This window comes from Bos indicus, chromosome 26, assembly GCF_029378745.1.
Source record: "Bos indicus isolate NIAB-ARS_2022 breed Sahiwal x Tharparkar chromosome 26, NIAB-ARS_B.indTharparkar_mat_pri_1.0, whole genome shotgun sequence".
Taxonomy (NCBI): Eukaryota; Metazoa; Chordata; class Mammalia; order Artiodactyla; family Bovidae; genus Bos; species Bos indicus.
In genome coordinates, this window is record NC_091785.1 from 37,768,193 (window position 1) to 37,786,898 (window position 18,706).

At 40.8% G+C, this 18,706-nt stretch overlaps 1 protein-coding gene across 3 annotated transcripts in view; it reads right to left on the bottom strand.

Moving 5' to 3' along the window:
- RAB11FIP2 (RAB11 family interacting protein 2) overlaps nt 1–15,076 on the bottom strand; it is a 43,903-nt gene extending 28,827 nt beyond the window's left edge. The window contains exons 1-3 of one of the 3 annotated variants that reach the window (XR_011564303.1): nt 13,996–15,076; nt 8,000–8,442; nt 6,824–7,289 (exon numbers count right to left, since the gene is read on the bottom strand). Coding sequence is in view for 2 of the 3 variants with exons in the window: in XM_070780921.1 (XP_070637022.1) it covers nt 6,824–7,289; nt 8,000–8,442; nt 13,996–14,348 (1,262 nt within the window). In the remaining variant the exon portion in view is untranslated. The remainder of the gene's footprint in view (nt 1–6,823; nt 7,290–7,999; nt 8,443–13,995) is intronic. The other 2 variants (XM_070780921.1, XM_070780920.1) reach the window with 2 other exon arrangements.
- Nucleotides 15,077–18,706: the final 3,630 nt, after the last annotated feature.

Genomic DNA, 18,706 nt, shown 5'->3' on the forward strand with positions numbered 1-18,706 from the left:
AACATTGTTCGGCAATTACGTTCTATATCAGCAGAATTCCACAGGAGGGAACACTATGTTATCAATCAAGACAGGATTAAAGAGTTTTCAACATGAAGGATAGTCTGAGGACACTCAGACGAGTAAAGAGTGCATTCCACAGCTGAGCCAAGGAACGGAACTGGCCAGGCTTAGAGACCTCAGGGTAGAGAGGTGCAATAAGGAAATGAACCCACCTGGAACAGAAAGGTGAAGTTCAGTAAAAGAAAAACTCAATAGTTAAGAAAAGCCTAAAACACAATAATCCTTGACAATCAGAAACAGAAGTTTGGATCTGGTGTTGCAAACCAGTAACGCTGAAAGTGTTTTGAATTAGGCTTCCTTAAACAGAACAAGAGGCATTATGACCTAAACTCTAAATAACGATGCTATGTGCTATAATACATAAATGCAAACATCACAGTAATTTTACATTCTGAAAATTTATTATTCACAACAAGGTTCAGCAGTTGTTGTTATGAGGTGGCCTTTCACATGCATTCAGGGATTCTATCTATGGCTCTCCAAAGACCTCCATCTAGTTAGTACAGGTTCAACAGATTAGTTAGTACAGGTTCAGCAGATTATCTGTGTAAAAGGTCAAGTAATAAATATTTTTGACTTTGTGGGTCATACAGTCTCTTTCATAACTACTCAACTCTACTATTACAGCACAAAAGCATCCATAAACAAATGGGCAAGTTGCATTTCAGTAAGACCTTATTTCCAAAAACCAGGCAGCAAGCCAGATTTGGCCTACAAGCCTAGTTTGCCAACCTTCTGTCCAGGGTATGGTGGAAGCAAGGAATATGGAGGGCTGTATAGGAGGTTTTCATGGACTAGCCCTAAAACTGGTATACATCGCCCACTGGTATCTGTAGGGTATTGGTTCTAAGACCCCAGATTACTCAACTCTCTAGATGTTTAAGCCCCTTGTATAAAAAAACCTAGTATTTGCATGTAACCTACACACATCCTTCCTGTATACTTTAAATCATCTCTAGATTACTTATAACACTCAACACAATGTAAGTGCTATATGAATAGTGGTAAATACTGTGTAAATGGCTGCCAGCAAGCAGCAAGTTCAAGTTTTACTTTCTGGAACTTTCTAGAAATTTTTCCCCCAAATATTTTTGACCCAAGATTGCTCGATTCCATGGATGCAAAGAACCCAGGGATATGGAGGACAGACCATTCTTCTCTTCCACTAAGCCTTCAGTAAGCCAGAACTTGGTCACCTGTCCCCACCTAAGAGAACAGTCTAGCTGTGACTCTCTTCTTAAAAAAAAAAAAGCAAATCTGCTTTGGTGAACATACCTACCTATTTCCACTTTCCAGAGGGAAAATAGCCCAGTGTTGAAGAATTAATCATGAACAAATTATTGAAAATGGTATAACAAACATTCAGGAATATTGGTTTTGGGAAAGTTAAATATTGCTCATGTAAAAAAATCACTATTTTTTTTTAAATTATTTAACTGTAGGGTTAATCACGTAACATTAGCTGATACTGATGCTGCTAAATTACCTGTGATTTGTAATTAAAAACAGGAGCAGCAGCAATTTTAAAACACAAACAACTCAACACCAATAGTTAACTGATAAAACATTCTTCTGAAAACTCTAAGAATTCCAGCTACGCTTTCACATACACGTGCAGCAGGACTTCTACAGCATACCAAGTGTTAGAATGTTATCCAGACTTCTTAGAGCTGGCATCCAGGACACACACCACTGTGCACTCAAAGCCAGTGCTCTTCTCTGGGTCTGCAGCTAAACCATGCTTCCTAACTGGCTGCACTCAGGCTAGGACACGACTGAACACTGCCCAACGGAACACCGGCAGAACAAGGAATGGGTACCACTGCCAGGCCTGGCACATGAAGACATCCGCATGATCCTCCACTCTTTTTCTCTGCTGCGCAGCCTTGGGGGATGCACATTAAACAACAGTATTACAAGGAGCCTGGTTCCTGAGCAACCGTGTGGAGCCAAGAAACAGCATGGAACAAAGCACTCACGTGTCATGATAAGGAGGGATAAACTTTTACTGGAACAAGCCAATAAGATCTAAGGTTGTTTACTGCAGCTGGTAATCTATCCTATTATAATACAGAATTCTTAACAAACTTCAGAAATGTGCCAGTCAGAATGAGTATTACATTTTAGTAGTCCTTTAAGACTCATTTAGATTTCTAACCATCTTTTGTTGTTGTCGTTTAGTCACTAAGTCGTGTCTGATTCTTTTGCAACCCCATGGACTGTAGCCCACCAGGCTCCTATGTCCATGAGATGTCCCAAGCAAGAATACTGGAGTGGAATCATGTTTAGTTGTAAATAAAAATACACACATCTGCCTTTATGGATCTGTTTCTGGTCTATCAGAAAGACCTTCACAGCCCACACTGAGCTGGAAGCAGGGGGCTAAGGGAATGAGGGGATAATACTAGTATTTTAGGAAATCCATCTGCTATACCATATTCATTTATTCAAAACCTGCTTTCCAATACCTGCTACCTACCATTACGCTGGAGATTAAGGGTTAAAAGATGAATGAAAAGGAGGCTCTGTCCTCACGTTGTTCATGGAGGTGACAGGGGTAAAGTAGTCAGGTTACTGAACCGCAGGATGCCCACAGAAAGGCAGGCCTAGGGAGACCAGGCTGCAGCACAAGGAACAGTTACTTCTGTTCAGAGAAGTGGGGGTAGGTAAGAGGAAAGAGACTGAGAATTAGCAATTGCGGGGAAAGGGATTTCAAAGAGCCCTACTCTATGTTGAAGTAACCCAACAAAAACGCTAGCTCATTTCCTCTCTCAGTTTTACGTATGACTATGGGATCTATTCCAAGAACAGAAGCAAAATGCAGTAACTTTTGTGATTATAGGTGATTTCTTCAGCTCGACTTTACTTACAAACAAATAAAATCTCTAACTTTCAAGAAAGTGTTCCTTTTTTTGGCATAAGGAAAATTCTCCAGTTGTGATCACACACACTATTCAGCCAGAGAGTAACAATATGGTTCCCACGTATCTGAGATCACAGGGAACCAGTTTACTCAAAGAACAAAATTCAGTTCCACACCTACATATTTCAGCCTTCACTTTGTTCATCTTTCTCACAGACATCAGTCACAGGAGTCCCGAGGACTCTGTAAAGAGATCTATTTAGCGTTACTGGAAAAAAAATAATTCACAGCATGTGTCCTAGTGATGCAAGTCTATAGTTTCAAAAGTGCATTTGGTTTAGATGTTAAGGTAAGAAATCTAAAGTGTCCCATATAACTGAGGAATGCTACTGGAAGGAAAAATATGAACAGACCAAACTATCTTAACTATATCCTTTCTAACTCCACTTGAGACAAAGTTCTTTTCAAAAATTCAAACTGCACTATCTTCCTAGATCTATTTATAGTCAATCCTTCTATTAATTTATCTCTAAAAGATGCTTGCTCCTTGGATGACAAGCTATGACAAACCTACAGTGTATTTACAAAGAGACATCACTTTGCTGACAAAGGTCCGTACAGTCAAAACTGATTTTTCCAGTTTTGTACAGTCATGTACAATGTGACAGTTGGTCCATAAAGATGGCTGAGTGCTGAAGAATTGATGCTTTTGAATTGTGGTGCTGGAGAAGACTCTTTAGAGTCCCTTGAACTGCAAGGAGATCCAACCAGTCCACCCTAAAGGAAATCAGTCCTGAATATTCTTTGGAAGGACTGATGCTGAAGCTCCAACACTTTGGCCACCTGATGCAAAGAGCTGACTCATTGGAAAAGACCCTGATGCTGGCAAAGTTTATTGAAGCAAAAGAAGGGGGCGGCAGAGGGTGAGATGATTAGATAGCATCACCGACCCAAAGGACATGAATTTGAGTAAACTCCAGGAGTTAGCAGAGGACAGAGGAGCGTGGTGGGCTACAGTCCATGGGGTCACAAAGAACTGGAAACGACTTAGTGACGAAACAACAACAAACCCCTTTACCGCAAATGTTTTCCATTTACCACAAAGATGGTTTGTGATATAAAAAGGAAGAGTAACTTCGAAGGAATCTACAGATGTTTTTGTCTTCATAGTTGGCATCTCGTTGAGTATGAAGAAGAGAAAATTTTAAAATGAAAAAACCTATTGTTTTTTCACTACTTGCAATCATTTGATGCATATATCATCTTGCTGTCGTTCAGTTACCAGTTGTGTCCGACTCTCGCAATCCCACGGACTGCAGCATAACAGGCTTCCCCGTCCTTAACTATCTCTCAGAGTTTGTCCACTGAGTCCATGATGCCATTGAACCATCTCATCCTCTATTGCCCCTTCTTCTCCTACCCTCAATCTTTCCCAGCATCTGAGTCTTTTCCAATGAGACAGCTCTTCACATCAGGTGGCCAACGTATTGGAGGTTCCGCATCAGTCCTTATTCAGGGTTGATTTCCTTTAGGATTACAACTCTAATTTTGATAGACACAGCATTAATACTGAAGTAACCCAAAACAAAGCCTCAATTTGGCAAAACGCCACACTCACTTTTAAAACATTGATTTTTAAGTTCATGTAAATAGTCACATATAAGGCAATTAAAAATTCGAGGACACCTATTTTTCCACATACTGCCATAATTTAAAAATCATTTTCCTACCACATCCCACTGTTTTCACTTTTCTTTGACTCTACTGCTGCTAAGTCACTTCAGTCGTGTCCAACTCTATGCGACCCCATAGATGGCAGCCCACCAGGCTTCCCCGTCCCTGGGATTCTCCAGGCAAGAACACTGGAGTGGGTTGCCATTTCCTTCTCCAATGCGTGAAAGTGAAAAGTGAAAGTGAAGTCGCTCAGTCGTGTCTGACTCTTCGTGACCCCATGGACTGCAGCCCACCAGGCTCCTCCGTCCATGGGATTTTCCAGGCAAGGGTACTGGAGTGGGGTGCCATTACCTTCTCCCAGTCTCTAAGTTATCTCAGATAGTTCTTGGCAATAACTTGGTCCAAAAAAAGCTCAGTTAAGGGAAAAAAGCAACTACATGTCTATTTACCTGTGTAGCTTCTTAAGGCAATATGTGAAGTGCAGTATGTAAAATAACAAAGTGAAATATTTGGGAATAGCATATCAAAACCATGGCCTTCTCAATAAAATATTAATACCATATGATAAAAACATATTTCTTTGAAGTATAGTCTATAAAGAAAACTGAACAATACTTTCCAAAGCTACAGTGAATACCCATTTATTTTGGTAAAAGAAGACAAAAGAAATACTAGCTTTCCCCGGAAAACTCTAAATTCATGTTTTAAGAGATCAGAAGACAGGCAGGAGATCACAAGCCTAAAAGGGCAATTATTAGCACTATTTTCTGTTTATAGCGGGACAAAACAAAGCAACGTTCTTGACCAAAATATGACACGGCACTACATAAAACGTAAAAATATGTAAAACGTAAAAATATGACACGGCACTACATAAAACTAACAGCAACCGCTGTTACGGGTGCCCTATCTGGGGCCTGGGTTTACGCCACGCACTTTATCATTTATCGTCCCCCAATCCTACTGAGAACGTCTCCTTTTCCTTATTTCAAAGACAGAGATGCGGAAGTTGAGAGAGGTCACAGAGCCACTGAGGTTTCTCACTGGGGTCTGACCACCATACGTTCTTGCCCCGGGAAAGAACGTTTATGTTTCACGGCAAACAGTCTACCATGCTCCTCCATGATAGCTGCACAAGATTCCAATAGATTCATCTTATTTTTTGCTTGAGGTTTCCTTAATCAGCTATTCCACCATTCACTTCTGCAAAATGCATCATCTTACTTAAGCCATACAATTCCAACCTGTACTAAGGAACTAGAAAAGTACTATTAACTTAACTGAAAACTCCAGGATTTTGACAATCTAAACCTTATCATGATAGATTATTTCTGTAAGTCATCATTACAGATGCTCTGTGATGTATTTATAGCACTCCCAAGGTTCACTGGATTCCAATAAACATTACTCCAAACAGCCATTTAATAAGGATGTATGTATGTGCATGCTAAGTCGCTTCAGTCATGTTCAACTCTTTGTGACCCTATTGGCAGTAGCCTGCCAGGCTCCTCTGTTCATGGAATTTTCCAGGCAAGAAAGCGTGAGTGGGCTGCCCCGCCCTCCTCCAGGGTGTCTTCCAGACCCAGGGACTGAACCCACGTCTCTTCAGTCTCCTGCACTGGCAGGTGCATTCTTTACCACTAGTGCCACCGGGAAGCCCTTAGTAAGGATAGTCAACACCTGTAAAGAAAACCATGGCTTCCAAGGATACAGAAACATGACAGACTTCAAGTCCATGGAGTCACGAAAAGTTAGACATGACTGAGCAACTAACACTTTCACAAAAAAACATTAATACTTAAGCCAGTATTTCTTAAAGAATAGTCCATACGCTGCTACTGGTTCACAACCAATCAATGAAAAATAGTAACATCTAGAAACCCAACTCATCACTTAGATTTCTGGCTTGAATTAGCACCCACTGGTGATTCCCTCTCACCACACCTCATCAAAAGCTACATAGTTTTCTCCCTAAGTTTCTGAGAGTTTCTGGCCAGCATTAAGTAGAAAGAAATATAATGCGGTGGGGATTAAGAATCTTTTATCCTTCTAAGATAAAAAGTTCAGTTCCAAAGATGTACACACTGCCTGGCTCCAAAATTAATTATAAAAACAAGATTAGCATTTTTCTCAAATCAAGTGAAAGGAATTTAAAAAGGATATTTGATACTTTCAAGTATAATATTTTCCAAAATAGCACAACTTCCCCACGTTTAAGCTTACCTTGAAGATGGCATTATATTTGAAGCCCTGAATTTTGTTGTAAACGGATTAGTTGACTCATAATCAAAATAGTCCTGCCGATGTTCACTAAACGCATTAGGTGATTTCAAGTCACAAGGGCTATCGGCTCCCCCGTTGTTAAGTTTATCCGATCGTCTATCTTTTTTTCCAGTCACTCTTTCAAAGAGGCTGACTTTCTCCCTTTTTTCTCTCTTGTTTTCTTTTCTTACTTCAATTGATTTTGAAAATAAATTCACGCTGCTGTCCCATGATTCACTGCTTTCTTCAAATGGATTTTTCTTCCTTGGCAGTGTTGCAAATTTTTGGGGTAATGAAGCAGTCACATTTGTAAATGGGTCATTTTGTCTTCCGAAAGCCGATTCACCTGCATCCACACTGCTGTCAGGTTGGTTCATTTTAGAAGTATCAAAGCTCAGTGTTCTTCTGTGTGGAGACTTGAGACTTCCTGCAAACAATTTTGTAGTTAGTACATAATCAGTGACACATTATATCACACTATTTGACACATCCTGTGTGCATACTGCTGCTTTTAGAATGAGAGCAATTAGCTATTTAAAGATATTAACCTTTTAAAATAATCAAGGAAAACAATCTTAAAATGCTAAGGTACAGCAGTATTGCAGGCTAATAACAATTAGTATCTTGCTAGACAATTAGTAATTTACTCAGCTCAGAATGAAACAATCACACAAATTATAATGTCAAAACTAAAGGTTCTGCTCAGCACTATAGTGCTGTATAAATTCCCACTGTTCTTTCATCAGTAGTATCAAATTCACTTTCTTACTTCTGAACAGTAAGATTCTTTTCTAGGAAAATTCTGATGAAATGGAATATTCATTTATGTTTCAGGCTTCTGAGACAGGAGAAATAAGAGTTAAAAAAAAGAAAAAGAAACCAGGCCATGAAGAGAGACCAAGACTCATTTCTATTATCTAATTCTATAAATACAGGATTGAATTCAAACCAGCTCTGTCTTTAAATTTACCAATTTTGAGTATAGTAGGTACTCAATAAATATCTGAGGACTAATTTAGAAAATGCTAGCAAGAAACCTCAATTTTTATTCTCTAACTTTAGAAGTCAAAGTTTAAAAATTAGGAAGGTAGTTCAGATCACACGGGATCAACTATAAAGAATGCATACATCACTTACCACTTTCCGGAACTGCTCCAAAGGAATCTATCTGGCGGCCAAGAAGATGCGTTTGAGCAACGGCGCCAGACTTCAGCTTCTCCGAGCATACGTGGGCCCCAGTTAAATCAGACATTGAATGCGCTGAAGAGAGTCGCTGAGGACCCAAAAGGAAAGGCTTTTTTGGTTTAGATTTCATCTGTATTTCACTACTTGAAAATTCAGTATGGGCATCAGGCATGTGAGAACTTGGAATGATTGCAGAAGATGTATCAGAAAACGTCCCATCAGTTTTTCTACCTTTCATCTTATCTTTTAATTTTGCAAAAGGAGATCTTGTTTTGTCCTTCATTGATAAGTCAAACATACTTGCTGTCATATTGTTCCTCATAAATTGAATATTGACCTTTATCTCACCCCTGTTTTTGGCTCTTTTTCCTTGTTTGGATTCTAATCTAAACCACCTTAAAGAGAAGGAAAAACTGGGTTGTAATATGTAATGAAGAGAGGATTACCGAGCTCTGTTGTATACAAATTGCTTTTTAGGTAAAGTTACTCTACATCAAGGCAATCTAAGCATTGAAGGAGAAACTGTCAGCCAGAGTGCTTCTGGTTTTATTCATGGCTTCATTTAAAAAAACAGGGAGGTCTCTGCCATGTATCACATGCAGAAGGAATCAGTCTTTTTTGAAAAGCTATTTAGACACCTTTTTCTTTCATAATTTGAAAATCACGCATCAAAATTTCTTACCAATAATAGCTATTATGTTTCCATCTAGTCCAAGTGTGGCTCATGGCTGAAGAATATTTTTTAGCATTAAAAGACACTGAGGTACAGACCCTGAAATAATTCATCAATACATACTATTTTTGGGCACCATAAAATAATAACCAAACTTTTAATAAAATATTCAGCCTCTGAGCCAAAATAGTTCTTCTGTAAAAGCTATTAAAATAATTTTGTTAACATGGGAGACTACCCCATACAGTTTGTTCATCATGAAAATTGCTTACGATGTAAATTGTGTGTGTGTGTGTGTGCGCTAAGTCACTTCAGTCATGTCCGACTCTTTGCCACGCTATGGACTGTTGCCCGACAGGCTCATCTGTCCATGGAATTCTCCAGGCAAGAATACTGGAGTGGCTTGCCATGCCCTCCTCCAGAGGATCTTCCCCACTCAGGGATCGAACCTGTGTCTCCTGCAGCTTCTACATGGCAGGTGGATTCTTTACCGCTGAACCAATGGGGAAGCCCACAATGTAATTCAGATTTATATGAAATGGGTCAAAGCCTCTTCCTGAATAAAATATGCAAAATAAGTAAAGTGCAAGAAGTGACAAATGGTAATAAATCTTGTAAAGCATTTTTAAAGAAAAAAAGAAAGCTTAAGTGCTCCCTCTTAGAATCTGTTTCAATAACTTGCTACTGTGACAATGCCAAATAAAATTTATTTTAACTGGACCCAAATCTTATGCTTTTAGTCACTTGAGTGAATTACACTGCCCATTTTCAAATGATGTGTAAAATGCAAATTTTATTTTGGTTTATTTACAGTATTTTTATCCATGAAAACTTTTCCAGTTGGTGTCATAAATGGTCAGTCTACAGGGCAAACAGCCAAAAAAACTACAAACTCCAGCAGAGATGAGAGTTCCTACAATGTTTTCACATTACTTAAACAATGAAGAATAATATCCATTTCTGCAGACAGGTCATTATTTAAATACAGCTCTGCAAGTGTTAAATTTTCTTAAATAACTCAGATCTAATTTTACAGAATACACCAGAAGAAGCTAGCATTTACTATCAAGTGGAACACTAGTTTCAAAGATCTTTCCAGGCAAAAGAAAACTGGCACATAATATGTATGTATGTATGTATGTATGTATGTGTGTGTATATACACACCAGCTACATCTTAGAAAGTAACATGCAAGTGAAATATTTTCAATTTAATCAGTTAAGATCTAGCTGCATCAAAACAAGCAATTTTTAAAAAAAACAGAAAGTCTTAAAACAGAAAGCATTAACCTGAGAGCCTAAATAGAGAAAACCCTTTATTTGAGGCAAATGGTGAAATGTGAAAACTCAGAGACTAGAAACAAAAAATGACAGCAATAAACTCTGTGGAATAGAGAACCTTCAACAACACAAAGTTGAACACTCACAAAGCCTGAAAACAAAGTAAGGTTATATACCCAATTATTAACTCACAGTTTTGGAAAACAGAGCATTTTCGGGGGCGGGGCGGGGCATGGAATTCTTCTGATGGATGACCCATAAGAAATGCTCTGTTAATATTGCAGGTTATTCAGAAAATAGGTGAGTACACTTTGCAAGAAAATGTGCCCCCCCACCCGTCAAATCCCCAAACAAAATAGAAGCAAACAAAAACACCAAGTATGTCAGATCTGTGTATGTAACACAGCATAGCAAATCTGAGGGGAAAAAAAATCAAAAACAGAATTTTAGAAATGAGACCAAATAAATCATTTAGTCCAAAATCCTTATTTCACAGTAAAGGAAACTCAGGAACAGAGAATAAGTAGCTTCTTAATGTCAGACTGGAGTCAACAAGGAAAACAGACAAAGCTGACCAGTAACAGCTGCATGAAAATAGTAGTTCTTTTGTATTTAATGACCCACATATATGTTAATTAGGTTAAACGCATACCAGCTTGTATATCACAGGACGCTGTATTTAATCAGGAGACTCAATCACAAGGGCAACACAGGTTTTGTCTTGCTGGAGTGTAAGCTTCTTGAAGGCAATTTTCCTTGCACTAAATAAATGTTTACTGAATTTTCATTTCTAGAGCTATATTCTTAAAACAACGACACTACAACTCTCTGTATGTCTGCGTGTATGTTGCACCATTTTGTTCTCTGGTGAAGAGAACTGAAGCTTAGGTAAGCTTTAATGGATAAAAGCAAGTCAGTGTTTGAATATAAACTCTAAATACAGTCTTTTCCATCCTTCTTGACCAAAAAAAGTAAAACACACACACAAAAAAACCCAAAGACCCAACTGCAAAGAACTTTAACAAATATACCAACTTAAAATATAGGCATGACAAATAACTCGAGCTGCTTTGTTTGGAAAGTGATGTAACAGGGAAGTCTTAACGAGACCTTCAAGAATCATTCCAGAGACAGCACTTGTTTTCCCTGGCTTCTAAAAAGATAAAAGGAAGACACAGCATTTGAGGCTTAGTGGAGTAATGTTGATTTTATTTTTTCACCTCTGGAGTGCTAGATTTAAACTGTATATGGCCTCTGTTCAATTTTTGAGTGGGCACAGGTCCATGTTCAAAAACCATCACACATGTGGGAACTATTCCCAAGCAATTGGTGCTGTGTGGTCAGAAATGGGACAAGATTGGCAGGAAGGGTGCCAGAGGCCAGGACGCAGGTGCACCGCAGAGCGGCACACACAAGTCCTAAAACCTGCATGTGCTTGAGTCATACCTAACCTAGGCACTCGGATGGCTATTACTGTTCATGAGCATTAAAAACAAACAAAAACATCAACATCGCTCACTTCTGCTGTTAAAAAAAGAAAAATCAATCGATACAACATAATAGCATAAATTACAATTTTACCATTCTATTTTTAAGTACTGTATTGTTTTCTTAAATCTTGTGCCCGAACCAACCCAGACGCCCATTAAAACGGGAGATACAGAAAACTTCTCTTTCCAGGTCCCACTCATGAAAGTGTTCTGGCTCAGGCCCTTTATCCCTCTCCTTGAAAGAAGGAAAAAAGCTTTTAATTTCAAGGTATAAAAATAAATCAAATGATACTTTTAGCTACCACACTTCTTTGCTTATCATGGAAGACAAGCTGTAAATCCTTGTCTTGAGTGTCAAGAGTAGAAAGTGTCACACCCAGCAGTTGCATGGGACTTCCAAATCAGCTGGTCACCTTCATCACCCATACCCATTTTCTAAAAAGCACTTGGGAATATGCTGACAAGGCTCAGCAATGTGCAGAATATTAAATATCTTTCTTGCAATACGCCAGTGGCTCAGGTCTGTCTCTTACTGGGCCAAATGTATAGTTGTGCTGCAAAAGGAAGCTATTAACTATATTAAAAAACTAGAAATATTACGAATAAAGAGGGCTCATCAAATATGTGGTCTCCATTTATCCACAAAGAAAATCTTAGGGATTTAATAACCTGAAAATCACTTTGAATGCAATAACATCACGAGCACTGTTGATAACATTTAAATGCATTTTCCTCCCCAAAAGTCCTAATCCGTTTTTTTTAGTAGCCAACAGAGAATTTCTGTAGGGAGACGACGATATTAAGAGTATTGCTTACAGCCAAATTTATTGTAACTGTGATGCTGCCAAAGATAAGGAGTAAAACAAGAAGAAACTTTAAAAGTGTATTCCATCTTCAGAATCCCTGGGTTCACAGTCGGGCCTACTTTCATTTGGAACATTTATATTTCAGAGAAGGCCTGTAGTATATCATTCATTAACATTAAAGTACTGTAAGTGCAGTATCAAATTTGAAGATGCAATAAACTTAAAAAGTTTACATTCAAAACACTTCTAATATTATTTAGTAAGGTCATCCAAAATTGGCAATTTGCAATAAATTAGTCAGTGATTATCTATTTTTCAGTTTAAATTTGATGAAGAACTCCTCAGAGATAACTGAATGCTACTTCATAGGTATCAACCAGTATTATTAAAATCACTCATATATATTCAACTTTACACTTTATTTAAACCATTTTCTCTCCTTCTAAAATATTTTCATCTCTTCAGTTTCCTGTGGCATTCCTAGTATTACTTATCTCTCTACCCTTTTACCTTACATATATTAAACCTTTAGGTCCTTAGGTAAAGACCTGATTAAAAAACATTTTTTCAATGAAAGTAAAAATTTCAATCAAGAGAAATCTGCAGGAACGTAGGTATACAAAAAACATGACATGGTTGTTTTAAAATATAAGAAAATAAGATCATCAAGAAAGTTTTTAAAAGCGTAAATAAATATCAGTTATAACAGCAAAGCTATTTTTGCAATGTGACACCCCCTTATAAATTCAACCTATATTTTTCTCCCATTAATTCCATCCAGTTTAAACATTCTTTCAGACTAGAGTAATAATAAGTTTAAGAAAGGGGTATCACTATCTCAGAAAACATACTATTTTTCAATTTAAGACATAATATCCTAGTTTTAACTTATATTATGGTTTTTTAAATTAGAATATATCTAACCTAAGTTTGGAAGTCTTATTAAAAAGCTCATGTTTTTACTGTATATGTCATTTGATCACAAGAATTTAATCATTGTTTCCAATCTGATAGCATTTAATCGGTCTAAACACACTGGCTTTGCAGAACTAACTTTGAAGTAACCATGTTCAAGAATGAGGATGTCTGTACATACTTTTAAAACTTTTTTCTTTTAATAGCTTTAGACTCCACCACGATGTACTACTGACCCTGAAATCAGAGCTAAAATAAAAGCCAACTGTGTTTACAATGCTGAAATAAAATATTGAGTTCTAAATTTGGTAATTCACCACTTGACAGCTTCAGAGTTCAGCTACAAAATAAATTAAAAAAAAAAAAAAAATATATATATATAGAAGAAGGCATATTGGCAGATTTACTTTTCTAATGTTCCATTTTCTGAAAATTGTAATGTTTAAAGATTGTAATAATTTAAATTGATCAACACTACGGCCCAGTCCTCTTATAAGTAGTGAAACAATGTTAATTTACTTAAAATCCTGAGCAAAATATTCAATTATTTACGAGGTTTACCTCAAACGAGAGTAATGGATCATTAAAGACTCCACTTTAAAAAAAAATGTGTCTTCACAAGGGCTATTTTTACTTCAGATTTATGCAAATATGGTGCTTAAAACTGGGTCATATTTCAGTCCAAAAACCAATGCCCCAAGTAGACAAATAATTTCCAAGAACAGAAATCCATTCAGATAATAGCTAAGCTCCCCCCCAATTCAAAATAAATTACATAACTTACTCTGTTTTCCTTCTTTGTTTGTCCTCAAAGATGTCATTGAGATTGATGGCCACCTGCCCTAAAAACTTATCCAGACCCACCAGGGACCTGTGCATAACTATGAGGAAAAGGATGTATTTCTCTGGATTCCCCTGCATTAGCAGCCCAGGTAGCTCAAAAGAGGCCTCTTCCTTCCAGACTGGCTCAAGGGTTTTCTCAGCTACAGAGGTGGAGTACTTTTCCTTTCCCAGCTGAATTATAGTGTATGTGTCATTGGTGCCACTTTTGCCTTTTGGCTTAAGATCTTTGGCTTGGAGCACGGTGACCTGCACGTGGGTCGGAAACCACTTTTGGGCTTGCTCGGAGAGCATCATTCTGTCCTTTTTCTCTGCACCAAGTTCACCAGCGCAGGAAGAGCCCCTCCCGCAGGGAGAGCCTGATGCCTTGATCACTGCATCCTAAGGGCACTTAACGGAGGCAGGCAAACTCACAGCTGCCCGACTCCCTCTAGGGCTGAGGTCCAAACGCCTGGCTGGGGCAGCCCGGGGGCACGGCTGTTCTGTGGTGCCGGTGGTGGGAAGGGGTCCCCTTTCCTCTGGAGAAGCACAGGGGCCCAGCATCACCTGGCCGCGCCGTCCAGGCCTCGCGTCCGCACCTACACGCTCCGCCGCCCCCCCGCCTCGCCCCGGGACGGGCCCTCGGCACCGGCGAGCGGCTCCCGGGCCTGCCGGGCACCGCAGGCCCGGCCGCCAAGGCCCCGGCGGAGGGCGGCGGAGGAAAGGAGTGCGCCCCCACGCCCTAATTCTCAGCCCCTGGCCTCCCGCCGGCCTCCTCGCAACCGGGCCGCCCCCCTCCCGCCTCCTCCGCGCCTCCCGCTCGCCCTGCGCTAATCCGCGCGGGCCCAGCCGGGCTCCTCCTCCCGACCCCGGTAATACGAACCGCCGCCGGCTCGCGCGGCCTCGCTCCCTCTAGCAAACCTCTCCCTCCTCCTCCCCCGCGCCTCGGCTCCTCCTCTCGGGCGGGCGTGGGGGCGGGGGCCGATCGCCCGGGGCGGGGTGTGGTGGCGGGGGCGGGAGTGGAGTGAGACCTGGGGAGGGGGGCCCCGGCTGCCTCGGCGCGAGAGGACCGCGGGGCGGCGGGCTGCGGGCGCGCGGCTCGACCTCGCCGGGCCGGCGGCTCCTAGCACCGAGCGGGCGGCGACAGCACTTCCGGGTTCGCCTTCTCCATGTTGGTCTCGAGAATGCGACGGGGCGGGGCCGGGCGGGGCCGGGCGGGGCCCCGGGGTCAAGGGTCAGCAACTCCCCGGTTGCCTTGGTGACTGGGGGCGTGCCTCGCGGGAGCCCGGGAGAGCTCAGCGCAGATACGAGCGTTCGTCCTGCTGGTTCGCGCCAGCTTGGGGTTTGGCATTGCGCTGGGTGCTGGGGACGTGGGAACCTGCAGGAGCTGGCAGTTGTGGGGCGGGGGAGGGGTGGCGGGCCTCCGGGAGACCAATCTGAGAGGAGGCAGCCAAGGCCCGGAGCCTGCCTTGGGAGAGACCCATTTTCGATCTTTGGAAGCCGTCTTTGCTGTACCCTGGATGCCCAGTATCTGGCACCGAGTGGGCATTGGATGAATGATGGTGAAATGAATCAGTCACCTTAATAGGCCGAAAACATACTTTTTCCCACCCGCCCCCCCTTATCCACTTTTCTCTTTTTGAAGAGAGAAGGCTGTTGATTGGAATGACATCCCCAACTCAAATGACGGTAGAGGCAAGCAGATAAAAGATTCCAAATTAATTCGGGGGTTAATTATACCCTGGGAGGCACTGGGCTGGAGGCCGGAGACCTGGTTCTAGTCCCATGTCTGCCACCATCAGACTGTATGACCCTGGTCAGGTCATTTCCCCTGCCTGAACCTTGGTTTCTGCACAAGCAAAACACGTCTCCATCGTCCCTGAGACTCTAAGGACTCAACGTCCAAGAACTTCCTGGGCACTCAATCTGGTAGTCTGTCTAACTTCCGAAGCCAAACCCAGAGGTGATTCTGGTCGCATTCAACGAAGTCAGCTAAGAAAAGCAAACAACCTCCTTCACCAAGGGGGGATGACAATTTCCTTACCTGCCCTGAGGGCAAGGCCTGATGGACACCAGTACAGTGTTAAGAGGGAAAAAAAAAAAAATGGAGATGTGCTAATACTGCATTTTTTCCAAAACCATTCTGACTTCGCGGGAGAAGGGCAGGTAATGACTGATGAGTCAGGAGCCTTGTTTGATGTCCTGATTGCCAGAAATTCCTGTCCAGAGCTCACGATGAGCACTTAGCTTCCTGAGACAAAGAACTTAGATTCTGGGAGCCTGGATTTCCTGGTCCATAAATTGTCCAGAAGATTGCTACTACAGAGTTAGGAGGGTATTAAGAGATAATTCATGGACATTTCCTGGCATAGTATGGAACATAATTCTCAGCTTGCCTTTGTCCCTCTATTTCTCTATTGCAGGAGATATTTATATACTACACTTATTGTATTCTTCCCTGGTGGCTCAAACAGTAAAGAATCTGCCTGCAATGCAGGAGACCCGGGTTTGGTCCCTGAGTCAAGAAGAGCCTCTGGAGAAAGGCATGGCTAACCCACTCCAGTATTCTTGCCTAGAGAATTCTGTGGACAGAGGAGCCTGGCAGGCTACAATTTATTGTATTCACTTCTATTTATGTCTTATCTTCCCAAGGAAAGTCGAATTTCTTTGGATTGCCCTGTGTATTGAGGATCATCCCTTCAGAGTGCTTAGCAGGCAATAGACCTTTGTTGAATAACCCAGTGCCTTTCTCCATTTACAAGACTAATTTGGAGAGTAAAACAGTATGCTAGAGGTGCATACATATTTCCAACTAAATGACTACAAAAGTGTAAAGTATTACGTTTATCATTTTCAGGTGAGGTTTAAAACATTCCCACTTGAGAACATTGCGTTCTCCATGTTTTTGTTTTTGTTTTTTTTTTCCCCTCAGTGACCCCATGGATAATAGCTGCAGAACTTAAAACTCTTTAAGAAACAAGGTCTTTTCATTAAATATTTTTTAAGTGGAGATTTGGGAGAGTCCGATATATTTGTGTCAGAAGAACAACCATACAGTTGAAAAACCTTCGGGGGAGAGGGGATAACATTATATATTATTTAAATCTTGCAGAAAGAAGGTATTTGCTTGAGCCTAAAGAAAGTGAAAGTGAAGTGAAAGTCACTCAGTCATGTCCCACTCTTTGTGACCCCATGGACTTTACAGTCCATGGAATTCTCCAGGTCAGAATACTAGAGAGGGTAACCTTTCCCTTCTCCAGGGGATCCTCCCAACCCAGGGATTGAACCCAGGTCTCTGGCATTGCAGGTGGATTCTTTACCAACTGAGCCACCAGGGAAGCCCTGAGCCTAAAGAACAGCACCACAAATCTCAAAGCCTATTCATGTTCTAGCACATTCTTTCAGGGACCCACTGACACTTGCTGACATCTATAGATTTCATTTATCGGAAACCATGGTTTTTTTCGGTACTGCTTATGTGCAGTGACTGGTGTGAGTTCTCCATGAAGTAGGCAATCTAAAAAGAGAGATTAATTTGTTGGTGTTTAGTCGCTAAGTTTTGTCTGACTCTTTGCAAACTCATGACCTGTGGGCTGCCAGCCTCTGCCTATGTGATTTTCCAGGCAAGAATACTTGATTGGGTTGCCATTTCCTTCTCGAGGGGATCTTCCTGACCTAAGGATCAAACCCCTGTCTCCTGCACTGGCAGGCGAATTCTTTACCACTGAGCCACCAGAGCAGCCCTAGATTAATTTACCACCAAGATATTCAGGGACCCAAACTACAGATAAATCTTGAATCATCTTGAGTCATCTAGGATGAAAAGACCTGGTATCAGGTCATTCTGCTGAAAGTTAAAATCTAAAAAAGAGGCAGAATTTTTCATCTCTGAGAGACAGTCTATGAAAAAGCCATGTGTGGAAAGCAGAACAAAATCATCATACTGTAAATATTGCATCTGGATTCGGAGTGGGCAGTTGTTAGCCTTAAAGAAAAATATTCTGAGGAATTTTTAAAGAGTGCATTGGAATAATCAAGGGTGGAATTTCAACCAGGTTGTCCAGGGAGAAATCAATTGACACCTGAAACTTACAAAAGCAAAACAAACATCATAAAAATAAATTTAAATTTAGAATTGTTATGAATTGCATTTTTAAAAGTCTTCCTCTCTATTAAAAGCTGTAATTAGGTAAGCAATAGGCAACTGATTATAATAGTGAATGTGTGTTTCTGAAGAGCTTAAATTGTTTGGTAAGCTTTATGAATGATTACAAACTTGTTTACAAATATTTCATTCATCTGAAATATAGCCATCTCTAGGGTGGAAGTTGGAGAAGGCAATGGCACCCCACTCCAGTACTCTTGCCTGGAAAATCCCATGGACGGAGGAGCCTGGTGGGCTGCTGTCTCTGGGGTCGCACAGAGTCGGACACGACTGAAGCAACTTAGCAGCAGCAGCAGGGTGGAAGTTGGCAGTTATGGTTCACAGCAATGCAGTAACACACTCTAACACAATTCAGGGAATACTCTAAAGGCAACAGCTGAACAACTGGAATTACTAACATCTCTTCCTGTTGCACCTAAGTTTCTTTTGAGTTTTCCCAAAACTTGGCCAGAGCCAAAATTGTTCAGTTTTACTGTCTGGCAAGTTCACAAATTATGACTTAATGTTCTGA